The 23632-nt window shown below is 37.8% G+C and overlaps 1 protein-coding gene across 1 annotated transcript in view; it reads right to left on the bottom strand.

The window, feature by feature from the left end:
* Positions 1-807: 807 nt before the first annotated feature.
* The window catches only part of LOC117983196 (chondroadherin), a 45924-nt gene continuing 23099 nt past the window's right edge, over positions 808-23632 (bottom strand). The window contains exons 2-4 of the mRNA XM_034969677.2: positions 11315-11412; positions 9297-9423; positions 808-1995 (exon numbers count right to left, since the gene is read on the bottom strand). Of these exons, the coding sequence (XP_034825568.1) occupies positions 949-1995; positions 9297-9423; positions 11315-11337 (1197 nt within the window). The 5' untranslated portion in view covers positions 11338-11412 and the 3' untranslated portion in view covers positions 808-948. The remainder of the gene's footprint in view (positions 1996-9296; positions 9424-11314; positions 11413-23632) is intronic.

Raw genomic sequence — 23632 nt, 5'->3', positions numbered from 1 at the left:
ACGATGACATCGACTAATGCTTTAAAAGCTTCTGTACACTTTCATTACTTTCTTGTCTTTAATATCTAAGCCTTTAATCATAATAATAACAATAAATTATTGTGATGTTGATGTAAAAGATGAATATTAATGAATGATATGCAACAGGTATTGAATAATTATATATTATATAGCTTTATAGGATTAATAGCAAGATTCTTACATAAAGTTATTGTTTGCCTTTGGAATTATTTTGATTGCTCTTCTTTCTTCTTGCATATTTTGTACCTGAATAAATCGTTATTTTTGGTAAATATTATTTATAACTAATTTAATGATTTAGATAGCTAGACTACCAATTCTGTAAAGGTCTAAGGGCCGGCACAAACAGACGCCGTGGAGCAGAGTAATGATTATTTTTGATAACAACTTAAACTCATCTTTATATACCTACTTGACATATCGTTGAGTGCTGTGTGCGCCTAGCCTTGTTGCGCGCTGCCAGCTCTTTACGCTGGTACGCTAATTGACTAGAAATATAGGTTCCTAAAGATAAGACGGATACGACCTATTTCAAACACCTTCAGATAATTCTGCGAGTCGTTTCCATCTGTGTTACAATTTAGTTAGGTCATACCTAACAAATTCTATATCAATTTCTAGATATCAATTTGCAAATTGAAGTCAAAAGGGTCAACTAAAAATTATATTATTTGTAGACTAAAAATGATTTTATAGGCTTTGACCGTACACTCTATCCTACACACCTCTATAGCCGTACTGCGTTGACCTAAAGCAGAATAAGAAAATGAAATGAAACACAGTAAGTATTCCAAAGGCAAATTTTATTCATGGTCCAACATATACTGAATGAAAGGACCCATTCAATGTAAAATTTCGCATTTATACTCAGTTATGATACAATATTTACAGACACATACAATATAGGTAATTGAACACTGAGGGCGGTTAGCTGTTTGCGAGAAAAGCGAACGCTGCAAACGTAAATGCGAGTCGAGGCGCGAACGCGTGCCCGGGACAAGCGCCGGCAGAGGCGCGAGCGCGTGCGCTGCCTCCGCCCTCACCGCGGCATGCCGCCCCCGCCGCGCTCGCTAAGCTTCGCCCACGAATCTTTAGCGGAGATATACACAAGTTCTCTTCCGCGAAATCATCCGTCAGTGCCAGCGGATTCGCTAAAGGATCGCGTCCGCACTCGCAGGGCAAGTGATTGCCACGAATCACTACATTCTCCACTTCCAGCACCACAGCCTCTGGGGTCTCGAGCATATGATTACCGGTTAATTTAAAAGTATGGACGCTGTTGTTCTGTATTAAAGAGAGCTCCTCGATTCCATCTATCTTATTGTTGCACATCTCCAGGGTCTCGACTCGTCGTAAACCATCAAAGGCGCCGACTTTTATTACTCCTAAGTCCGATTCTCTAAGTGCGAGACGACCTACTCGAGTCAAGCCATGAAAAGTGTCCTGTAAAAGTGCCGGTAAGTCCATATAAGCCAGCTCTAACACCCCGACTCCTTCTAATCCCGCAAATGCTTGCGGTTCGATGGACCTTATTCCGGACGGGAGCTCTATCAGGGAGACGTCGTTGAGGCCGGAGAATGCATGCGCTAAGATTCGCTTGATTGGGTTGTTGCGTAATGAAATAAGTTTTATAAAATTAGTTCCCGCGAACGCGTAGCCTTCGATCTGCGCGATTCTATTATGAGTTAGAACGATCGAGGATATGTTTTGGAGGGCAGCAAAGGCGAATGCGTCGACCGTCGCTAGCGGTGTGTGTTGTATGTATAATTCGTTGAGACGGGGTAATCCCCGAAAGGCAAAGGGGCGAATACGCGTTAGGTTGCAGGCGTCGAGTGAGAGCCGCCGTAGCTGTCGTAGATGAGCGAAAGCGTCTGACCGAAGGACGCGCAAATCCGCTCTAGACAGAGATAATTGCATCACGCTAGAGCTAAGCGCTGATGGTACACCCCGAAGCGTAGCACTGTTGCACACAACCTGAAACAAATGAAAAATTACATTTTTCATTTATTACTTGACATGGTCATTTGGAATATTTTATTTTTAACTGGCTGACCCGCCCCAGCTTCGGTCGGACTCAGCGGATTGAGCAGTGAGCTGCACATTGAAAATGTCAGTCAGGTAGTCCCGTCCCCCTCCAACAGAAGGCCGAAGTCTTAACCACTGGGCTATAACCGCATAATATGCTACTACGCCTACATCAATATAACTTCCCGAAGCTGCTTTCACAAGTTTCATGAGCTCATGAACATTAATGCTGATACAAAGTAGAGTTCGGAGTTCGAGAGTGGTTTAATTATTTGGGATCAAACCAAAACAAAGAAAATAATTAACTAAATCCCTTAGATAAACAACACAAAAGGTTCATGTACCTAAGCTGCCGATAAACGGTAACAGTAGCTCTTTTAATGGACAAAACGTTGAATATATAGCTATACATACTTGTTTACAAACGCAATGAAAGATCAACGTCATCACAATTGAAGCCCCATCGGTGCCGTTTGTTTGTTTTGTCAATAAAATTAATCCTCCTCTCTCAGTTTCAGACCTGTATTTTGATTGAATTCGTCCAAGCTTAATCTTCTCAAATAACCAATACCGTTTTAACTATATTAAAATAGGACTAGCAGTTGTCTATGACTTTGTCGGCGATGAATGTGACTGTGTTATACAAGTCCAAGATTTACATGATGGTGAAAACCGCATTGAAATCTGTTTAGTTGCTTTTAATATTATAAGGGGGAGTTTGAAATTAGCGCCAGTGATAGAAAAGATGAGGGGTAAGATATGGGAATGTATATGCATGTGGAAGGAAAAAAGAAGAGAGGAAGATCGAAGAAAAGATACCTAGATGGATTGCGTGAAAGAGGATAGGTGATTAGTTAGGTATGCGTTTAAAAGGGGTGGATAATGAGTTCACGGTTGACAGAAGCGATTGGAAGACGAATACACAAAAAAAATTAATATTGAAAGAAGATAACCCATAATAATAATAGGTATGTAAATAAAGTCAAAATTAATAATAGAAATGCACTTATTGTTTTTACACTGCCTTCGGGCGTCAAAATACCTACTATGGCGATTAAATAATCGATTTATTATAATTGTAATGAAACAGATAGCAGCCATACATATTGCAATAATTATATTAAAAACGTTTGTAACTTAGTAAATTGATTGTATTCAGAGAGAAATGTTTTATCGACTCTGAATACAATCATATGCATCATTTCTGTTACAAAGATAAAGATACAATAAAACAAAGTTTTAAAACTTTTTAAAATACTAATTGTTTGTTTGTGTTCGTGTCTGGAATTTTTGTAATTAAATATTTTATTTGGAATCCGGAATTAATAAATCCGGGTGAAGTCGGGGCGGGCCACTAGAGTATCATAAAAAACAAGTAAGGAATTCGGTAGGTGTTGGAAATTATCACATTACGACGAGGTAGGGCTGGAAAAGAGATTGAAGGGATGCTTTTATTTCTAGGGCCGGACACCAGGTGGCGTCGGTCTATAATCCAGCGGAAATTACGATCGTAAAGAATACAATTCCCCGGGAAGCTAATGATTGCAAACGCCGCCGTCCCGCAATAATGATACCAGGATCAGCAGTGAGCGTGACATTTTGTTAAATTAGTGCAAATTGTTTTAGTGTTTTGGCTCTTTCGTGTGCGAGACCGAGTCGGACTCGCACACAAAGGATTCCGTACTATCCGTACAAGAAATCTTACACCAGTATTTTTTTAAATAAAAATGCCGAGCAAAAGAGCAGGCGGGTCACCTGATGTTAAGTGATTACCGCCGCCCATGAACATTTGCAGTACCAGAGGAACCACCAATGCGTTGCCGGCCTTTCAGGAATTTGTTATAGTATAGTAAGAATTGATCGCTCCAACAGTTGTATAACACTCAAATTAATGACAGATAGCGCCATCTTGATGTGATTTAGTAAAGTAATTATTTGGTCATGCTACACACAATTTTCTTGTGATATTATATCCACAAAAACACTGTTTTCGGATTTTTCCTTCAGGTAGTACTTGTGCTACAAGACATTGCTACCTGCCAATCATAATCCTAGATCAGTGGGTAGTACCCTATAGGTTTAAAAATAAATACCTAATTGATCTTTTATTTCAGACCACAGTCACACGAGTAGATGTGCCACAGTAGAGTCCATATTAAAATTAAATTTACATATTTGGGTTTTGATTTCCCCGAATTGACAGACACGACAGACAGAATAATATAACGAAGTGATCCTATAAGGGTTCCTTTTTTTCTTTTGAGGTACGAAACCCTAAAAACCAGTCAAGTGCGAGTCGGACTCGTACACGAAGGGTTCCGAACGTACGTCAGGGTTTTCAGGACTGGAAATGCGAATAATGACGTCATACGCATTTCTTTGGTGAATTCTAATTTTTAACACAGTACAGAAAAACTCCATGCGTGCGACTCGGCTCGATCATAATGTGCGATCACAATAAAATAAATAAAGACTAGTATAATTGAGCCTGTGTTCGGTTCAAAATTGCATTTATTATTCGTGCATGTAAAATAGTAAGTCAGTGGCCAATAAACAATGAACTAAAGTAGACGTGTTTTCTTTCTCCTGAAGGCCAACTCAAGTGAACCTTATTGCAACCACCATATGGTTGAAATCGAACCGGATTAAATGAGCGAGTGACGAAGTTAAAAATAGATTCTTATCTGAGTGACCGGCGACAATACCTGTTCGACGCGTGGATAATTACTTACCTAACGTAATCTATCATTCATTACTTTGCGAATTTATACGTGGTTATACAAAGTTATTCTGTTTTAGAAGATAATCGCAGTGAACGTGTGTTTGTTGTGAAATACAATGAGTGTAACGCTTAGTAACGAACAACAGCAGTTGGTAAATGCATTGGAAGATACACATAACTTATTACAAAAGGCACAAACCAACATAAAGAAATGTTCTAAGCAGAGATTAACGCAAGGATATATAGAGGCGCGTCTGCAAAGTATTGAGGGATACTGGCAAAGTTTTAAGACAACTCATCAAGATCTGGTAAAATGTACGCCGAAGCAAAAAAGGAACGAAATCCCGTATTTCCTCAACGAAGATTTCTTTGTCGTCGAAGATTTATATACTTGCATCGTAGGAGATTTAAAGGATATGCTTTCATCGCCGACACAGCAATCGCAACCAACGGCAAGTATTATAAACCATGAATCTATGGTAAAATTACCTCGTATAGAAATACCTAAGTTCAACGGATCTTATGAAGACTGGCCTACGTTTAGAGATCTATTTAGATCACTAGTTCACAATTCATCATTAAGTAAAGTTGAAAAATTACACTACCTGAAGACAAGTGTCACCGACGAACCTGCTGAACTCCTTAAACATGTTTATGTATTGGAATCAAATTACGAACAGGCTTGGAACATATTGAACCATAGATATGGAAACAAAAGATTAATCGTAAACTCTTTGTTGCATAAATTAATTAATTTGAATAAAATCGCTTCACCGTTCGCTAGCCACCTAAAAAACTTATTGGATACCACCACGCAGTGTCTGAACAGTCTTAAAAATCAAGATGTACCTACTGACTCATGGGATCAAATTATTATTTATTTAGTGGTTCAAAAATTAGATATGGACACTCACAAGGATTGGGAAGAGTATTCGTTCAGAGAAGATGCGAATAGATTACCTACCTGGGCTGAGCTAAGGACATTCCTGGAGACGAAATTCCGATCATTGGAGATGGTAAATCCTACAGCTATTAAGGAGAAGACTGTTCTTAAGGCGAAGTCATTCTATGCGACTACTTCAGAAGATAGCGATTCTGCTTCATCAACGAAAACTTGCTATATGTGTGAAGCTGATCACAATCTATGTCACTGTAAAGAATTTCGTAAATTACAACCATCAGAACGATGTGAATTTATTAAGAACAATAGACTCTGCTACAATTGCATGACGATGGGACATTCAGTGATAAGATGTAGGGTGCCGACATCCTGTAAAATATGCCATCGCCGACATCACACATTATTGCACACTAGCAACGGAGTGCCAGAAAATGTAGAATCGCATCACAGTCAAATAGAAGAAGAAATAAAACTAAAATCAGAAAAAACAGAAGAATCAGATATTGCAATATCTACACATTTTGCTTCTGGACAGTCAACATCGCTACTACCAACCGCTTTAGTCATAGTAAAAGACGATGAGGGTCGTAGTACAATATTGCGAGCTTTGGTGGATCAGGGTTCCCAAGTCAATTTTATCACCGAGAGAGCAGCAAAACTATTGAAAATAAAAAGAAAACAAGCAAAGGGTACGATCATAGGGGTGGGTAATACACAAACAACAGTTAATCACATGACACGAGTCGAGCTCTTATCTAAATGTGAGGAAGAATTCAAGCTTAGCATAAATGCCTACATAATGCCGACGCGATTAACTACCCAATTGCCATCACAACCTATTACAAGCACAGTCAATACCTGGTCACATTTACAAGGAATCACCCTAGCTGATGCGAGCTTTAGCAAACCAGGGCGAATCGACATGTTGTTAGGAGTTGAAGTTTACGGTCAAATATTGAAGGCTGATGTTCTGAAAGGTCCTCCAGGCTCCCCGTGTGCTCAGTATACAAGCCTCGGCTGGATTTTATTCGGAAATATACATGAAGAAACTTCACAAAAACTAGTACCTGTAATACATAAAGAATTCAAGGCAGATGACACGAGGGAAGTAGATACAGATATAACAAGAACGTACACTAAAGACGAAGGAGATGGTGAAAACATATACAAGGAAACACATACCAGTAATGAAAAAGGGCGAGATATCGTACAGGTAGATCCAAAATCACCTGAAGAAAATACAGGAGATGGAGCATCAAAGAAATTATTACAACTAGAAAGGAGTTTTAAGAACGATCATAAATTGAAAGTCAAATATACAAAAGCAATAAATGGATGTGAAATGAGACATATGGAACGAACTTCTAAAGGAAAAGGAAACAATCCAGGACTTTATCTAATTATCCTTTATTTTATCTTTTATCTTTTAATAAATCATCCAGGTTTTAAATACGATGATGAAACTACACAGATCAAACCGATATTCGGAACCTCATACAAGGGTACAAAATATAATGTAGCACTCCACGACGAATTACTCATCAGCCCCCAAATGCACATGGATATAAGATCATGGGTGATGCAATGGCGTTGGAAAAATGTAGAATTTCCCTCGGAGATCCAGAAGGTGAATCAACAGATACTCATAGCCGAAGATGAAGAACAGGAACCTGAAATTATACATGAATGGTTAGAAATCAGAGAAAGTTTAAATGACAGTACACATATAAAGGTGAATAGATGGTTACAAAAAGCAATGAAGGAGGTTACTATACCTGACTATTGTGATGCTTCGACGAAGGTTTATAGAGCCGTCCTCCTCTCCAAGTTACTGAAACAAGTCGGCGAGACAATGCAATCCCAATAACCCAAATATTCGGTTGAACCGATTCTATGATTGAATTATCATGGCTGCAAGGAAACCCTAATAGACGGCAGACCTTTATTCGAAATAGTGTGATCACAATACTCGACCACGTTGGAAATAAATGGTACCACATCCAATCCCAAAACAATCCACCTGACATCGCTTACCGAGTCATGTTGGCCCCAGCACTGAAGAACTGCTCCCTCTGATAGCATGGACCGGAACTACTGAAACAGAAGGATTTAGTAGTGGAAAGATTAAATAATGAAGATACAGAACTAGAGAAGGTAAAAGCAACAACAATGAATACACACCTGAGTGTCAAGGATGATTTCCATTTATAAAATCTGGAAATTGACGATCTGTCAGAATCACTACTACATAATATATGCTACAGGATTCTTAAATTGTAAAGGGATTAAAAGGGACACTAACACTTAATTCGTTGTCATAACGGATGAAATAGAAGAGGCATTACATACATGCATCAAACAAGAAGTAAGGAAGAAATTCAAAATATAAAGGAAGGAGATAAGGTCCAGAGTTAGAAGCTCATAAAAAACTAGGGAGTGCCTCCAGGAAGGTGAATAATTAGGACAGATAGTTAATATTATACATCCTGGTCCTGATAGACTCACTAGAGTTTATAGTGTAAAAAGTGGATACAGCAATTTAAAACGATCTATTTCTATGTTGTGTTTTATACCTGTTGGTGTTAACGTTAAGTGATGAATCAATGAGTTCGTTTTCATATATTAATTTGTTTTACAAGAATTCCTACAATTTTCAAATTTGATTTGTTCATATTTACCTATTAATGATGCGAGAAAAAACATTTTTATTGTCAGCGATAAAATTAGTGTTTAGATATGATGTAAAATGCTTAATTTCGTGAAATGATTTAATATGTATTTATAGAATAATTATTTAAATAAAAGGTCTCTTAGAGCCCTTTTGGCGGGCGGCATGTTCGGTTCAAAATTGCATTTATTATTCGTGCATGTAAAATAGTAAGTCAGTGGCCAATAAACAATGAACTAAAGTAGACGTGTTTTCTTTCTCCTGAAGGCCAACTCAAGTGAACCTTATTGCAACCACCAGCCTGAAAGGAAAAGCTTACTGACTGGTCCATGATCAAACTACTGGACGGATCGGACGGAAATTTGGCATGCGGATAGTTATTATGACGTAGACATCCGATAAGAAATGATTTTTGAAAATTAAACTCTTAGGGGGTAAAATAGGGGTTTTAAATTTGAGCAGTCCACGCGGACGAAGTCGAGGGCATAAGCTAAGCATATCCATACGTCCATACTAATATTATAAATGCGAAAGTGTGTGTCTGTCCGTCTGTCTGTCTGCTAACTTTTCACGGCCGAGCAGTTTAACTGATTTTGATGAAATATGGTAGGTACAGTGTTAGCAAGGCTACTTTTTATCGCGGAAAATACAAGAGTTTCCACGGGTTTTTAAAAAACCTAAATCCGGACGATGTCGCGGGCATCATCTTCTACAATATAAAAGGGAAAGGTGATTGACTGACTGACTGACTGATCTATCAACGCACAGCTCAAACCACTCGACGGATCGGGCTGAAATTTTGCATGCAGATAGCTATTATAACGTAGGCATCCGCTAAGTAAGGGTTTTTAAAAATTCAATCCCTGAAGGGGTAAAATAGGGGTTCGAAATTTGTCTAGTCCACGCGGACGTAGTCGCGGGAATAACTAGCTTTTCTTCTAGTATAAAATAAGAGGTACCTGAGATTGTGAAAGACAGATGCACTGAGTAGGACAGGATGGCACGAGAGTAGAAGTAAGAGCTTGAGGGCTAGCTTCGCACAGGACGGTCCACGCCAACGCCGTAACCAGCCAACGCACCACGGAGCTAAACAACAAAACATTAGGATAAAAATACTTCGTTAACTCTTCTACTAAAATAAAACTCTAACATTGTCTGACTGACTAACAACGCACAGCGAAGGAACGTACTGGACTAAGAGCCAGCGCGTGCCAGATCTTCGTATTTAAGTTCTATAAATTCTTAAGTATGGGTTGCCTGGAAGAGATCACTGTAGGTCGCCCTTTGTTTTTAAGTATATCCCGTATTTTTTATTCTTTGAGATAGTGTTTAGCAATAAAGATATTTAAATCAAATTAAATTAAAACAATGTTTGTAACTACAAACAAAGCTTCAGAAAATTACTGAAGTATAAGTACGCGATAGGTCGAGATAGTAATCGGGGAGGGAACGCATCGCTCACCCGCACAACCCCCCCACCAACCTGGTGCAGGCGAGTGTGGCTGACGTGTGGGTGTGCGGAGCGTCCCCCCGCCTCATACCCCGATTGCCATCTCGACCTGTCGCGGGCTATCCTCAGAATGTTTAGTTTCGCCAGCTCCCGATCTCTCGTTCTTGAATCTCCTGTTTGTATAGTAAATGTACATTAATTTTCCGCGGTTACTGAACCTTCCGTTGCTGTGTTCGTAGCTCGTACAAAATTTCGTACTGAAATCACAACGGAATTTTTCAGTGAATGTCGCAGGTACATGAAATAGAGCCGTATTTAGTTGAAAACCTTTCATCACAAAATTTAGTGAATGTACAAGGATATTTTTTCGTGCGTTTTTGCCTTTCCTTTCTATGAATATATATATTCTATCAGCAATGTATCTAGGGTATTTGTTCATCATTATCATCATCAACCCATCGCCAGCTTACTTCTAAGCACGGGTCTCCTCTTAGGATTAGAAGGGTGAATAGTATCCCATAGTCCATCACGCTGGCATAGTGCAGATTGGCAGACTTCACACACTTTTGAGAAAGTCATGGATAACTCTCAGGCGTGCAGGTTTCCTCGCGATATTGTTTTGCTACTTTCTTCAACGTTAAAGCAAGTGAAATGCAACTTCTAAAAGTTAGAGCCCAGGATCGAACTCCGAATAGGAGGCCGACATCTTAACCTCAGGGCTGCTTCATCACATTATCACATCACACTAATATTATAAAGGCGAAAGTTTGTGTATGTAGGTATGTGTGTGTGTGTAGGTATTCTTTCATGCAAAAACTACTGGACGGATTTGACTGAAATTTAGAACAAAGATAAATAATACACAGATTATGTTTTATTCCGAAAAAGTTATGGTCCCAGCGGGATTTTTAAAAAAACCTATATCCACGCGAACGAAGTCGCGGGCATCAGCTAGTTCCTTATATTTATACACTAAAATGTCTCAAGCGATTTTACTTAATACTGTGGCAACTATTTCATCTTAAATGCAAACGATAAATCTGCCTCCCGTCAACTATTAGTGTTTTAACCAAACTCATGTAGCAGCTCGTTACTTTCATACCGCAAGATGAAAGCTCTCAACTAACGAGGGGCGTCAGAAATAATGCACGCCTTTGTGGGTCGCGTTAGCTAAATGACACCGTCTTATTTTGCATCTATACAACACTGCTATTCTGCCGTCTTTTCACTAAAAAGCTGTGAAGTGCAAAAAATAATTGTTACTTATATATCGCTAAAAAACGTAGAAACAAAGTTTCTAAAAAGAATAACAACGTAAGACCAAGGTTTAAGTTAGTTTTTAGTTTGGTCCTAAGTAGCATTATTTTTTAGAAACATCAGTAGGTATTTTGAATATTTTCACGTTTTAAGGCGATAATTTAAAAAAATATTTTTTGCACTTAAGGTTTGATAGTCTTCGTTGTTCGTTTTTTAAATAGCAATTAATGAAAACATTAAAACTATATATAGTAAATTTTATCGGATTACCTGATGCGGAATGCTGATGCCATGGGCGGGCGCAGGCTGGGCGCGACGCCCGCCTTGCGCCCTCACCTACGCACCTCCATGCGGTAGTCTACTCCAACCTGCAACAAACATTCTCACTTGAAACGTATCTATAACTTAAACCTTGGTCTTACGTTGTTATTATTTTTAGAAACATTCGTTTTTTAAAGTACTCACTTTTTTTTGGTGATAATGATATCCCTAAAATACAGAAGCAGATTTCTCAGAAATTTTAAGTAGACATATATATAACAAGCAGTTGTTTTCATATCAAATTCAGAAGGTATCGTTGGTTTCCTATTTAGTGTGGCAGTTTCACACTTCATTAGGCCAGATACATCGATAAAGGCCGAGAACCAGTCTACTGTTTTACTTTAATTTTATAAAACCTTTTTATTCAAATATAAAATTTTTAGTGATATGTTTTTTTCTGCATGTAAATATGTATAATTTTCTTTTGTAAAAAAAAATTGCAAGAATTAAAACTCACATAATATTATCATAAATTTTATTAAAATTATGCTATTATCTTTCCTAACGATATAATATATTATACGTGCTGTATGTAGGCATTGTAGATATACCAAACTCAAAAATTGCAGGTATATTTTGCTTCTACCTTGTAGTTGACACATCGTTAAGACATTATGCTTAATGTATTTTTCAGATAAATCCTGGAAAATTCTTAAAAAGTCGATATAATTTGATAATGGATATATAGGTACTAGACATAATATGCACTGCAGTTACCAAATCGGATATTTTCACGTCATGCATCGTATCGGACATTACATCAACCCGTGTGCGGACAATTTTAATTGATTCGGACTGTCTGCTATCAATTACGGAAGTGATGAACCGTGTACCATAATGGAACAGACGTTTGGTCAAATTAACTCCATCAACCTTAAGAGCCTTTTAGTAAACACAAACGAAAATAAATAGTCCGAAATTATAATATAAGGCCCTGACGTTTTATGCTAACATTGGAGTCATGTTAGGTATAAAGAACACAATTTTACCCGCTAGCCGCTAGTAGGTACCTACATGTTTTACTGTTGAGTTTATTTTACTTTACATTTTATGTTGCTTGTTTGTTGTTCTATGGATCGTATTTATTTTATGCTAGCCAAGCCGACATAAGTAGTTGAAGATAATAATATCAGGGACAACTGATTTTATTAAGTTAAAAGTACATTCTTTAACTCTTATAAATCGGTTAAAATTGAATATTCTAATTACTATGTTTTTTTTTAAATTAAGGGGCATTTGTTAGCATTTGACCTAATCTACAACCAGTGACAGTGCACCTCTTAAATAACTATCACTATAGACACACATCTTCAAAAAACCTAAATTCACGCGGACGAAGACGTGATAAATAGCAAGCCAACGTGAAGGCACGTAACCTGATGTTATGAACGTTAGAAGCGCTAGAGGAACTGGCAATGCGCTGCCAGCTTTTCTGGAATTTGTTGATCTACTCCTTGAATAAACCCATTACAAAATCGAATGGGAACACCGCCGAAGGGAGTTGGTTTCACAATTAGCATGTGCGTGTAAAAGATCTGGCACATATCTAGGTGGTTAAAGTACACCAGTCACCAGGTGATATGAGTGAAATTGCTTTCGGTGGTGTGTGGTGCGGGTGGTAGAAAAGGGAGGGTGGGATAAGGTCAAACGTCTCCTCAGAACACTCTCCGTCATAAAGGCGGTAGAACAAAGAGAACTTTCATCTGTGTGGTGCTCTAGGCTTTCTAACGAGCTAGTTTGGGATTGTCCTCAAGTCGCACTGCCCGCTTTTGAATCCGATCAAAATAAGAAGTTGATATTGCGTTCCAGCACAAAGGTGAGAGCAATACTCCACGGACTTCCGCTGCAAGCAAGTATCCTAAGCTTTTCGGAGGCAAATTTTTGCATAAAAAGCTAGTTTTGAAAACGACAAATAATAATAAAATATCACAAATAAACATAAAATCATTCTGTAGCTGAAGCTTATGTCAAGTCCCACACCAAGTAAACATCGTCGCAAGGTTTATTTATAAAAAATCATTCAAATACGCCTACTTCTACTCGTATCACCCACACTCATACCTATTTATAAAGTTAAGCATAGAAGAGTTTCGTGGATTAGTTTACGCCAGCAATATTTTATACAAGCTCCTCCGGTGCTCATTAAGGTTCGTACGCACCTGAGCGGCGCGGCGCGGCGCTTCAGTCCGACTGCAGAACGCTTCACCTCAGGCCGCTCGACGGTGCCTACCGCACTACAACTTCAGTACGCGGCAGCTCGCGTCACTTGCGCGTCACTTTTACACCCGTTCGCGTACGAGCAACAACGTCGCAAGATGAGCGACAGTGAAGAGGATTTGATTATTATTTCTTTGTTGTGCAGAAGAAGAACGAATTATCGAAGAGAAAAAACCGGCCAAGTGCGAGTCAGGCTCGCGCAATGAGGGTTCCGTACTACAGTCGTATGATTTCGATAATTCAAAAACTATGATGCATAAAAATAAATAAAAATCTGTTTTAGAATGTACAGGTGAAGACCTTTCATATGATACCCCACTTGGTATAGTCACTCACTTCGAAAGTTGAAAATACTAATCTAAAATATTAGTTCATGACCACAATTTAATTTTTTTGTGTGATCTAACCCTAAATTCACGGTTTTCAGATTTTTCCCCCAAATGTCAGCTATAAGATCTACCTACCTGCCAAATTTCATGATTCTAGGTCAACGGGAAGTACCTACCCTGTAGGTTTCTTGACAGACAGACGGACAGACAGACAGACAGACAGACAGACAGACAGACAGACAGACAGACAGACAGACAGACAGACAGACAGACACAAAGTGATCCTATAAGAGTTCCGTTTTTCCTTTTGAGGTACGGAACCCTAAAAAAGAAGAAGAAATGGATTGCTGACATACCAAAGTCACGCTATCAAGAAGGATATCACATTTTGTTTCCTCGCCTTCTTAATGACTCTGTACCATTTCACATTTACTTCAGAATGTCAAAGACAAAATTCTTTATGCGATTGCCTAATAGTTTTTGTGGAAATTACATTAGAAACAATAGGTATACCACACAGGTCGGTAATATAATCCTACAAGAAACCTATGTCCAGCAGTGGACATATCTATCGGTTGATGATGATGATGATGATGATAGAGTTTTTGGAAATTATAAAAAAATATTTATGCATATCCATACTTATATTATTAGCAACGCAAAAGTGTATTTGTCTGTCTATCTACTAGCTTTTCACGGCTCAACAGCTTAACCGAATTTGATGAAATTTGGTACAAAGTTGAATTACATCCCGGGGAAGGACAGGCTACTTTTTATCCTGGAAAATGAAAGAATTTCCACGGGATTGTTAAGGCCCATTTATATGAAGTTTGGACCAGAGGTAGCTTGCATTCCGGGAATTGACAGAGGTAGGCAACTTTTTATCCCGGAAAATCAAAGAGTTCACACGGGATTAAAAATCTAAAAAAAAATGCAACTAGATGATGCCTGCGACTTCGTCCGCGTGGATTTAGATTTTTCTATAGGTGAGCACATTTCCGGGAATTACCTACTCGTACCTATATACCTGAGATAGATTATACCCTGTAGGATAAAAGTAGCCTATGTGTGCCTACACATAGGCTAGTTTTATCCCGAAAATCAAAAAGGTTCCACGGGATTTTTAAAAAACCTATATCTACGCGAACGAAGTTGCGGGCATCAGCTAGTCCCTTAGGTTCTGTGGAAATTACATTAGAAAAAGCATTTTCGCAAAATGTCTTTGTTTTATGTGCAATAGAATATATAAAATAGGCAGGTAAACACAGGTACATATTATATCTAAATACCTATATAAAAGAAAAAGGTGACTGACTGACTGATCTATCAACGCACAGCTCAAACTACTTGACGGATCGGGCTGAAATTTGGCATGCTGGCTAGCTAACTAGCTAATATGACGTAGACAACCGCTAAAAAGGGATTTATGAAAATTCAACCCCTAAGGGGGTAAAATAGGGGTTAGAGATTTGTGTAGTCCACGCGGACGACGTCGCGGGCATAAGCTAGTATAATATAAACACAAGTACAACAATAGGTAGGCATATTTCCGAAACTATTAATTCTACCTAGATGAAGTAGGTAGGTATAATATGTACATAATATATTATAGTTATTTAATCAGGATTATTTTTACCATTGATGTTTTCTCATAACGCTCGGAGAGACATTTATACATTTAGACACTGGGAAGGGGGGGAAGCCGACATCCTAGGGGTTGGGACCTTTGAGGATATACTTCTAAGAGCATGAGGAACACGTCATGTGTCAAAATTAAACCTACGTTATTTATTTTGAGGTCTATCTTGCCGATTCTTGCCTGTACTTAAATACCTAACAAGATGCGCGTGTATCTTATTCGAGCGACGTACGCATACTGAAGCGCCGCGCCGCGCCGCTGGGTATGTCGCACTAGCGTCACTGCACTGCGCGTCGCTTCGGTGCGCTTCAAAATATTCTCTCCAGCCGTGCCGCGCGGCAACGCGCGGTGAAGCGCCGCGCCGCGCCGCTCTAGTGCGATATGCGCCATACAAAATGATAGAAATGATATTTTGAAGCTCTGTGCCGCGACGTGAAGCTCACTGAAGCGCCGCGCCGCGCCGCTCAGATGCGTACGAACCTTTAGTCGTGCGATGGACGTCCCACCAACATAGAGGCCGGATGAGTATCTACCTACTTGGCTTAGGTTATAATAATATATGCATACTATCTGCAACTCATGTCTCTCGAATCTATACTAATAAGTGTCTGTCTGTAATTTTGAAATAACTACCTCATACTAAGCTCATATGGTTATTTGAACTGTACCATAATTGAATCACACGTTTTTAAATTTTTCATTTTTAAAACTTCGGAACGGCTGAACCTATTTTGACGGGGCTGTCACAGACAAGTAGAGTATCAACCTATTTTGAAAGAATCATGACGTGTTTAAATGATTTATGCAAGTTGGTACCGAGTTACCTTGTATCCCGGCGAGGTACTTACAAATACTTACTTATTACTTACGTAAAAGGACTGATAGGCTACTTTTTGTCCTGGAAAATGAAAAGTTCCCACGGGATTTTAAAATTTAAATCCACGCGGGCGAAGCTGCGGGCATCAGCTAGTCTTAAATTTATTGCAAACTACAAGATGAAGCCCACAACTTCATACGCGTTGATTAGGATTCTCAAAAATCCCGTGGGAACTCTTTCATTTTTCGGGATAAAAAGTAGCCTATGTTCGTCTTCGGAATGCATTATCTAGTAGGCTATACAGGTTGTAACCAGAACGCTAGCAAAAACTTAGCGTTATTGTTATACTGCCTAAACACAATCCAATACCAATAACCATTTTCCTCGTTTTGTAGTTTTAGTAATTTAATATTTTTCAAACCCGCAATGTATAGCTTGCAAAACTCGGATCAATGCCTCGCCTACGACGCGGCATTGACTCCGAGTTGCCTACATACGGAACGTTCGTTGACCACTAGCGTCGGTCAGATGTTTTATTCGTCGTGAATTTTTTTTAAATATAGGATTTTATTTTATTTTATTTTATTTCACGTTTTTTTTATGGTAACATATTATCACTGATCATCAGTACTATCACCTGTCTTCGTTTTTGCTAGCGTTCTGATTAAATCCTGTATATTATATTATATATAATATCGCGGGCAAAAACTAGTTAGTTGATAAAGACAAAAATCTGTATTGATAAGATTCTAGTCTAAATTCGTCTAGGAATTCACAGTGCCTGTCCCCGGAGTACCATTACGGGCTACGGCGTACACCCGAGACGAACCCTTTTAAATGAACCAACCACGCCTAAAACACATGAGAAATATTACTAAATAAATAAGCATCCATCGCAACCTAATATCTTGTGTCATGAGCAAGCTGCAAGGCTATAAATATGGAGTGCTATTATTACACACCACGGTAGTTTCATTTAACGAGTTTAATATTTATTTGCATATAAGAATGAAGCTTATAATGAAACAATTTGTATTAAAAGTGAGTGATAATTTATTTTATTGACTTTATTTTTATTTTCTTTATTAATTGCTATTTATTTGACAACAGCTTCGGTCATTTATGATCATTTATAAAATTAAATTATCAACCCCCGTAGAAAACAAAATTAAATGTATTCGATAATGCTTAGCATAATACCATATTATTATTTTTGGATTTGGATTTTGAATGTCGTAACTCGTAACGAGGCTTTTGGTCTTAAATAAATAAGATAGTAGCTGCCCCGGCGAACTTCGTACCTACCGCCTAACAGTCGATTCTTTTTCAGGTTTTTTTTTAAATTTTTCTCTTCGTAAGAACCATCCCCGTACTTCAAGGAATATAATGAAAAAAGAATTAGTGAAATCGGTTCAGCTGTTCTCGAGATTTGCGATCAGCAACACATTCAGCGATTCATTATTTTTATATCTAGAGAAGATAAGTAGTGCGGATGTATTAAATAACAAACACTTTTATAATACCTACCGAAGACCGCAACTTCATCCTGGATTTAGGTTCTCAAATATTCCGTCGGGAGTCTTTGATTTTTCAGACTAAAAGTGACCTATGTCCTTCCCCGTAATGCAAGCTGTGCCTATCTGTACCAAATTTCGTCAAAATCGGTTAAACGGATCGACCTACTTAGCAAACAGATTGATACAATTTCGCATTTATATTATTGTGGATTAATACTGTATTATTTTTAGATAGATTTATATTTTCTTGATAACGAACGGAGTAAGCAACGAAGAAACAAGCAACTTCAAAGTTCAAACAAATATTGCCCGCCGCAGCCGCCTTCGCTGGCCGCTCTCAGTTATTCACGCTAAACCCGGACAGCCATTGCGGTCGGAACGGACTACTCCCAAGTTACAACCATATAGTATGTACTAGTTACATGTACGACGTTAGTAGGTACCTACTTCCATCAAGAAAGTGGGGAGAATGAAAACTGAAAGCTCAAAATGTTGAACTATTGTCTATCATAGCTGAGACTACGTCTAAATTTCCGATCCAATTTCTTTTTTTTTTTAGGTTAAGGGTCACTTACTGACCATAAAATGACAAAATGCTGACAGATCCAGGTGGAGCTTCGATCGCAATCTTGAAGGAAAGTTTTTGGCTGATATCTCGAAAACTATCCACTTTAATGGTTAGCACCAGATTCTTAACTTATTGACGGTAACTTAGAAGTGAAAGTGTATTTAAAATACATCTAATACATAAACTTAAAATCATTTTAATAACGAATCTGCCAATCTGCACTTGGCCGTGATGGACTATGGCCAAATCCTTCTCATTCTGAGAGACGTAGATGGGATACTTCTTATTCTGAAAGACGTCGATGGCATGATTATGATGAAGATGATGACGAATGTAAATAAGTTGTAAAATACTCTCCTGAAAAATAAAATGGATCGATTCAGGCGGGCTTGTGGTTGTCCTTAGTATCCGCGTACCAATACAATAAATGTCGTACCAACTCATAACATAAGCTCCAAACCTTACATAGATAAAAAAAAGAATTTAAGGCATGTTTTTAAAAATATTAATATTACTATGTAGGTATAACTTTACATTCTCAAAGAACCACGATGTCCGTGTTATTTACTAAGACTCCAATTTTATCTCTCAATTTGTCATCTTAAACAGCAGTTGTCAAATTAATCTTAGCAAATTATACGGTTTCCAGTGTAGTGGACAAGTTTAATTGGTTCCCGCTGTGTACTATCAATCATAGGAGTGGTAAACCGTGTCAACGCAGGTTGGGGCCAACATTTAGGCCAAACTTCGCTGAGAGAAACTTTTGTTATACCTACCCATATACCTACCATACCTTACCTTACTATTTGAAAGTGTGACAGAGTACAATTATTGAGTTGTTACATTGTATTTAATCAGTATTTGTAGTTTTATTTTAGGTGTCGTTTATATACCAATAAAGTACCTACCATAGTAGAAATAGATTGCCTAGTTGCTTGTAAATTTTTATTTAACAAGGTTATTAATATGTCATATTATATGCAAGCTATGTATAAGCAATGTGTCTTTTTATCAGTAAGTATTGGCTCAACTTGAATTTTTTTTGCAAGTATAAAATATTATATAATGAATGTTATTTTCCGAGTATGCCATCTAATTTTATCTTGTCTTCTTTGTAAGTTCGTCCGCTGTCAGCCTCGGATGCACTTTACTCTCTTTGAACCTTTTGTGCCTGTTCCATTCTTTAATCCTCGTTCGTGATCTCCACAAAGACGCCAGAATCTCGTAAAATTTGTTATTTGTGTGAATTTTTCGTTTCCCATTGCACTACATACAAAGCCTTTCCTTTTCTTACTTTTAGTGTTCTTTAAAGAAACTATACAATATACCTCTACCCATAGATTTTCCTAAATATAATATCCCCGTTATTTTTACAAAATACAACAGGAAATAGAAAACTATGATATTTGTATTGTGTAAGCCTACCCTGGCTTACACAATACAAATATCTAGCCACCCAACTTGCTTAACGGTTTTGTCCTGCAAATCGATTTTGTATGCCGTTCGGCATACAAAACTGAAAAATTAAACTTTCTTTCAAATAATGTACCTACCTACCTAAAGGCAAATTTTGGAACCAACAAAAGTTAGTTTGTGATAACCCCGTCTTTGTTAGGTATATTTTATCGTTCCTATATTTCTTATATTCAAAGCACATAGATAGATAGGTGTAGAATGGATGAACGGAAGAATCTGTTATGCCACCACATTATTATCTCAAGAAAATGCCTACCGTGTATGAGTCAACGCTCAGTAGTGAAGAATAGTTTAATGTAAAGACTAGAAAGGATGGACGTAGACCGTACCTACGTGAATTCTGTTCCTCGCTCCGAGAAAAGCTCCAGAATACCTATTTTACACTATCTAATTTGCAGCTTCTCTAGATAAAGAAAAGATTCGTTTTAAAATATGCATTTGAGTGTTTTTGTTAACTATAAAATTAAAATAGTTAAATCGCTGTTAAATAATATATCTAATAGTTAAAATACCTAATGCTAAGTTTGGTGCTTTTCTGACACGCAATACAGAACTTTCAAAAAAAATTGTAAAATTATTTTTATCTAGGTATCAGATTTCATAGGATATGAATTCCAGTAGTCACTAGTATGTTTTATAATACGAATAAGTCCATGCATAAAATCTTCTCTGAAAATACACCTTGCAACAGTCGATTTGGTTGGCATTAAGTAGTAGGACCCTTTTCTCGTTTAAACTTAAACGTCTAAACTTTAATAGTAAGTTTTAAAAAATCTAAATAGAAAATGTGTGGTCTCACACTGAAATACGCCCTCATTCATTATCTACGCTCATATTCATGATGTAAGAGCAAAGGCAACCTCTGTGAATCGTGAATACTTTATGTAGTCAATGTTTTTGTACCTACATCCCCCGGCATTCATTAGTCGCCCTATAAAATGTCTGTTGACATTGGACACCCGGGGATAAGTGTGACTTTGCGTGAACGTCAGGATGGCCGGTGAGGTCCTGGAAAACTGATGAAATATCTTCCAAATAATTGTACCTAAATTGTACTATTTAGTACCTTTATTAAGATAATTAGTATATTGATCAATTAAATAATAATTAAAGAATCTCATACACCGGCCATTCTGACGTCAGGTTCGCCGTTGTGTTTTTGTACCTGGCTTATAGCTACGATTATCATTCTAAAAGTTACGTAGATAAATTGTACCTAAATAGTACCTACCGAAACATCCAATGCATAATGAAAATCTCACCAAAATTGCACACAAAATAATATTTGTTTCCGCGCCATACAAATATTTAAGACAAATCATTTAAAATGTTACCCCCAGCCACACACTGCCCTTGTGGCATGGGAAGTAGCGAGGAAAGGAGCCAGAGACGTAGTGTGGTTACGTCACTCGCATGCCGCACGCCATGTTCCTCGTATAGGCATGAACTCGAGTAATGCAGCAACACTACGTCTCTGCCTCCCTTTCCTCGCTACTTCCCATGCCACACGGGCAGTGTGTAGTCGGGGGCAAAGAGAATATACCTAATCACTACGTTTTTGCCGGGCGGTTAAAGGTATGATTCTAAAGTCGACCGCACACTGCAAACTTTACACTGCGGGTGACAGTATCGGACGAGGTATCTTTAGTTTTATAAATGGAATACATTCGGAACGCGGCGACACTGCAGCTTGTCGTCACGTCGTGCCGCTGCCGACAACCGCACTACCGAAACGAACCTGAACTAGTAATGCCACTATGGGCACCGACTTTACGCGGTGATTGTTGTACGTTGTGGTAAGTATTTTTCCACTTAGGAAGAAGAACAGTTAATTATTAAGGTAGTTGTAAGTATGTAAGGTAGACGGTATAGTGACAAGTAACTTTATCATAATGAACACTCACGTACGACGGATGAACTGTATGAACTATGAAGCACGTCACACTGCGAAGTGCATTGACAACGCGGCCATAGAAGCGCAACTCTCTAGCAAAAGTTTAAAGATGTTTGGCAATGCATAATGCAATTTCTAATACTATTCTGAAGAAAACATAAAAAAATAGACTTTATACTTTCACGTAAGATTTTTTACACCTTTAATACCTGTTATCTCCCAAAGCCACCATGATCCAAACTTCATGGTCGCTGCTCGTTCCTCCCTGTGTTGGGGACAATACGCAGATAAACCTTCAGCTTTTATAAAATAACGAAGGTCTAGCACGCGCTGGCTGTTAGTCCATAACGGTCTAGGTTAATTTTATACATTTGGCGCTTATTTATGACATATTTTGTTATGTATTCAGATATTCAAACAGAATCAGATCAAACTAATTGGCTAAAATTGAATACTATTTCAGTCATAGGTCGGCTTTAATCGTATAACTGTGTTTACTTTAATAGGGGATATCAATAGCAACCGGCATGTAGACTGAAGTCATTTTTAACATACTAAGTAGTAATGTTATGCATTCCGCTAAGTTGTGCTCGTGACTTCGTCCGCAAGGATTAAGGTTTTTGAAAAGTATTGATACTTAATCGTAAAAACTCTAACATTCCGAAACAAGACCGACCTGTCTGTTTCCGGGATACAAACTATTTCAGTGCCTAAGTTCACCGAAATCGATTAATCGCATTGGCATTGAAAAGGTAACAGACAGGCAGAGTTATAAAATTTCGCATTTATAATAATACTAGTATAGTATGGATTAAGCTTACCTTAGACTTATTTAAGGAGGTCGTCATACTAGAAATCTCTTATAATAATACTTATAATAATAATAATAATTGTAGGTAAACTTCCATAATTTGTGTAAAAACTCATAGCTCAATGAACCCTCTCCACGTGAGTTTAACTCCCACTTGCCCAGTTTTTTACAAAGTCACAGTACATGTTTTATACCTTACCTAAGTTTATAATCTGTCTTGGTAATTCTAGATTTTTTTCAACAACGAAGAATGGCACGAATAATAATTTCAGAAACTTAGTTGTTGCTATAGCCTATAATCCGAAATTGGTTGATGTATTGTATTCATTAAAAATGATAGATTCCTTAGCTTACACGGATAAAAAAGAGAGTAAAGAGCAAAGAATATAAATAACAGGTTCATTCCGGAAGAAAGTTTCACATAGTCCAAGATAAAGCACTTCTTACTTTCGAGTCATAGAATACGTTTTATATACCTACCTAATTCTATTTCAATTACCTACCTAAACGGGAAATTGAAAACGGAGTCTTGATCGCACCATATCCAGCCTTCCGCGAGCACATTCCGTCTAAAGGTCCGTTTGTTCTTAGATTACCCGCTCGGCAAATTCAAGTATTATTTATTGGGCGAAAATATTCTACTAGTGACTCCTTAGATAAGTATGTACCTAGTGACCTATAACTATAAATAACAAGTGTTCCGAAACCTTAGATTAAGTCCAAAACAAAAATAAACTACAAACATCAAATTTATATTGGTTTGCTCTATTCGAATTTCCATAAATCCAAGCTCATTCTGATAATTTTTTTCGTTTTTCATCGTGTTGGGCAAAAATGATTTTATGTTTTGAAGCACATTATTTTCGCCTGTGTGTGTGTAAGTCTTTACGTGGAAAAAGATTTAAAATGGCGGTGGAAATATTTTATCCGCATGCAGTGTTCAACACACGACCCATATTTTATCAGTGTGAATGAAGCTTTACATTCTACTCATAATAA

Source organism: Maniola hyperantus, chromosome 6, assembly GCF_902806685.2.
Source record: "Maniola hyperantus chromosome 6, iAphHyp1.2, whole genome shotgun sequence".
In the NCBI taxonomy this organism is placed as follows: Eukaryota; Metazoa; Arthropoda; class Insecta; order Lepidoptera; family Nymphalidae; genus Maniola; species Maniola hyperantus.
Note: the sequence above shows the minus strand (reverse complement) of the source record. Positions and strands in the feature narration are given on the sequence as shown.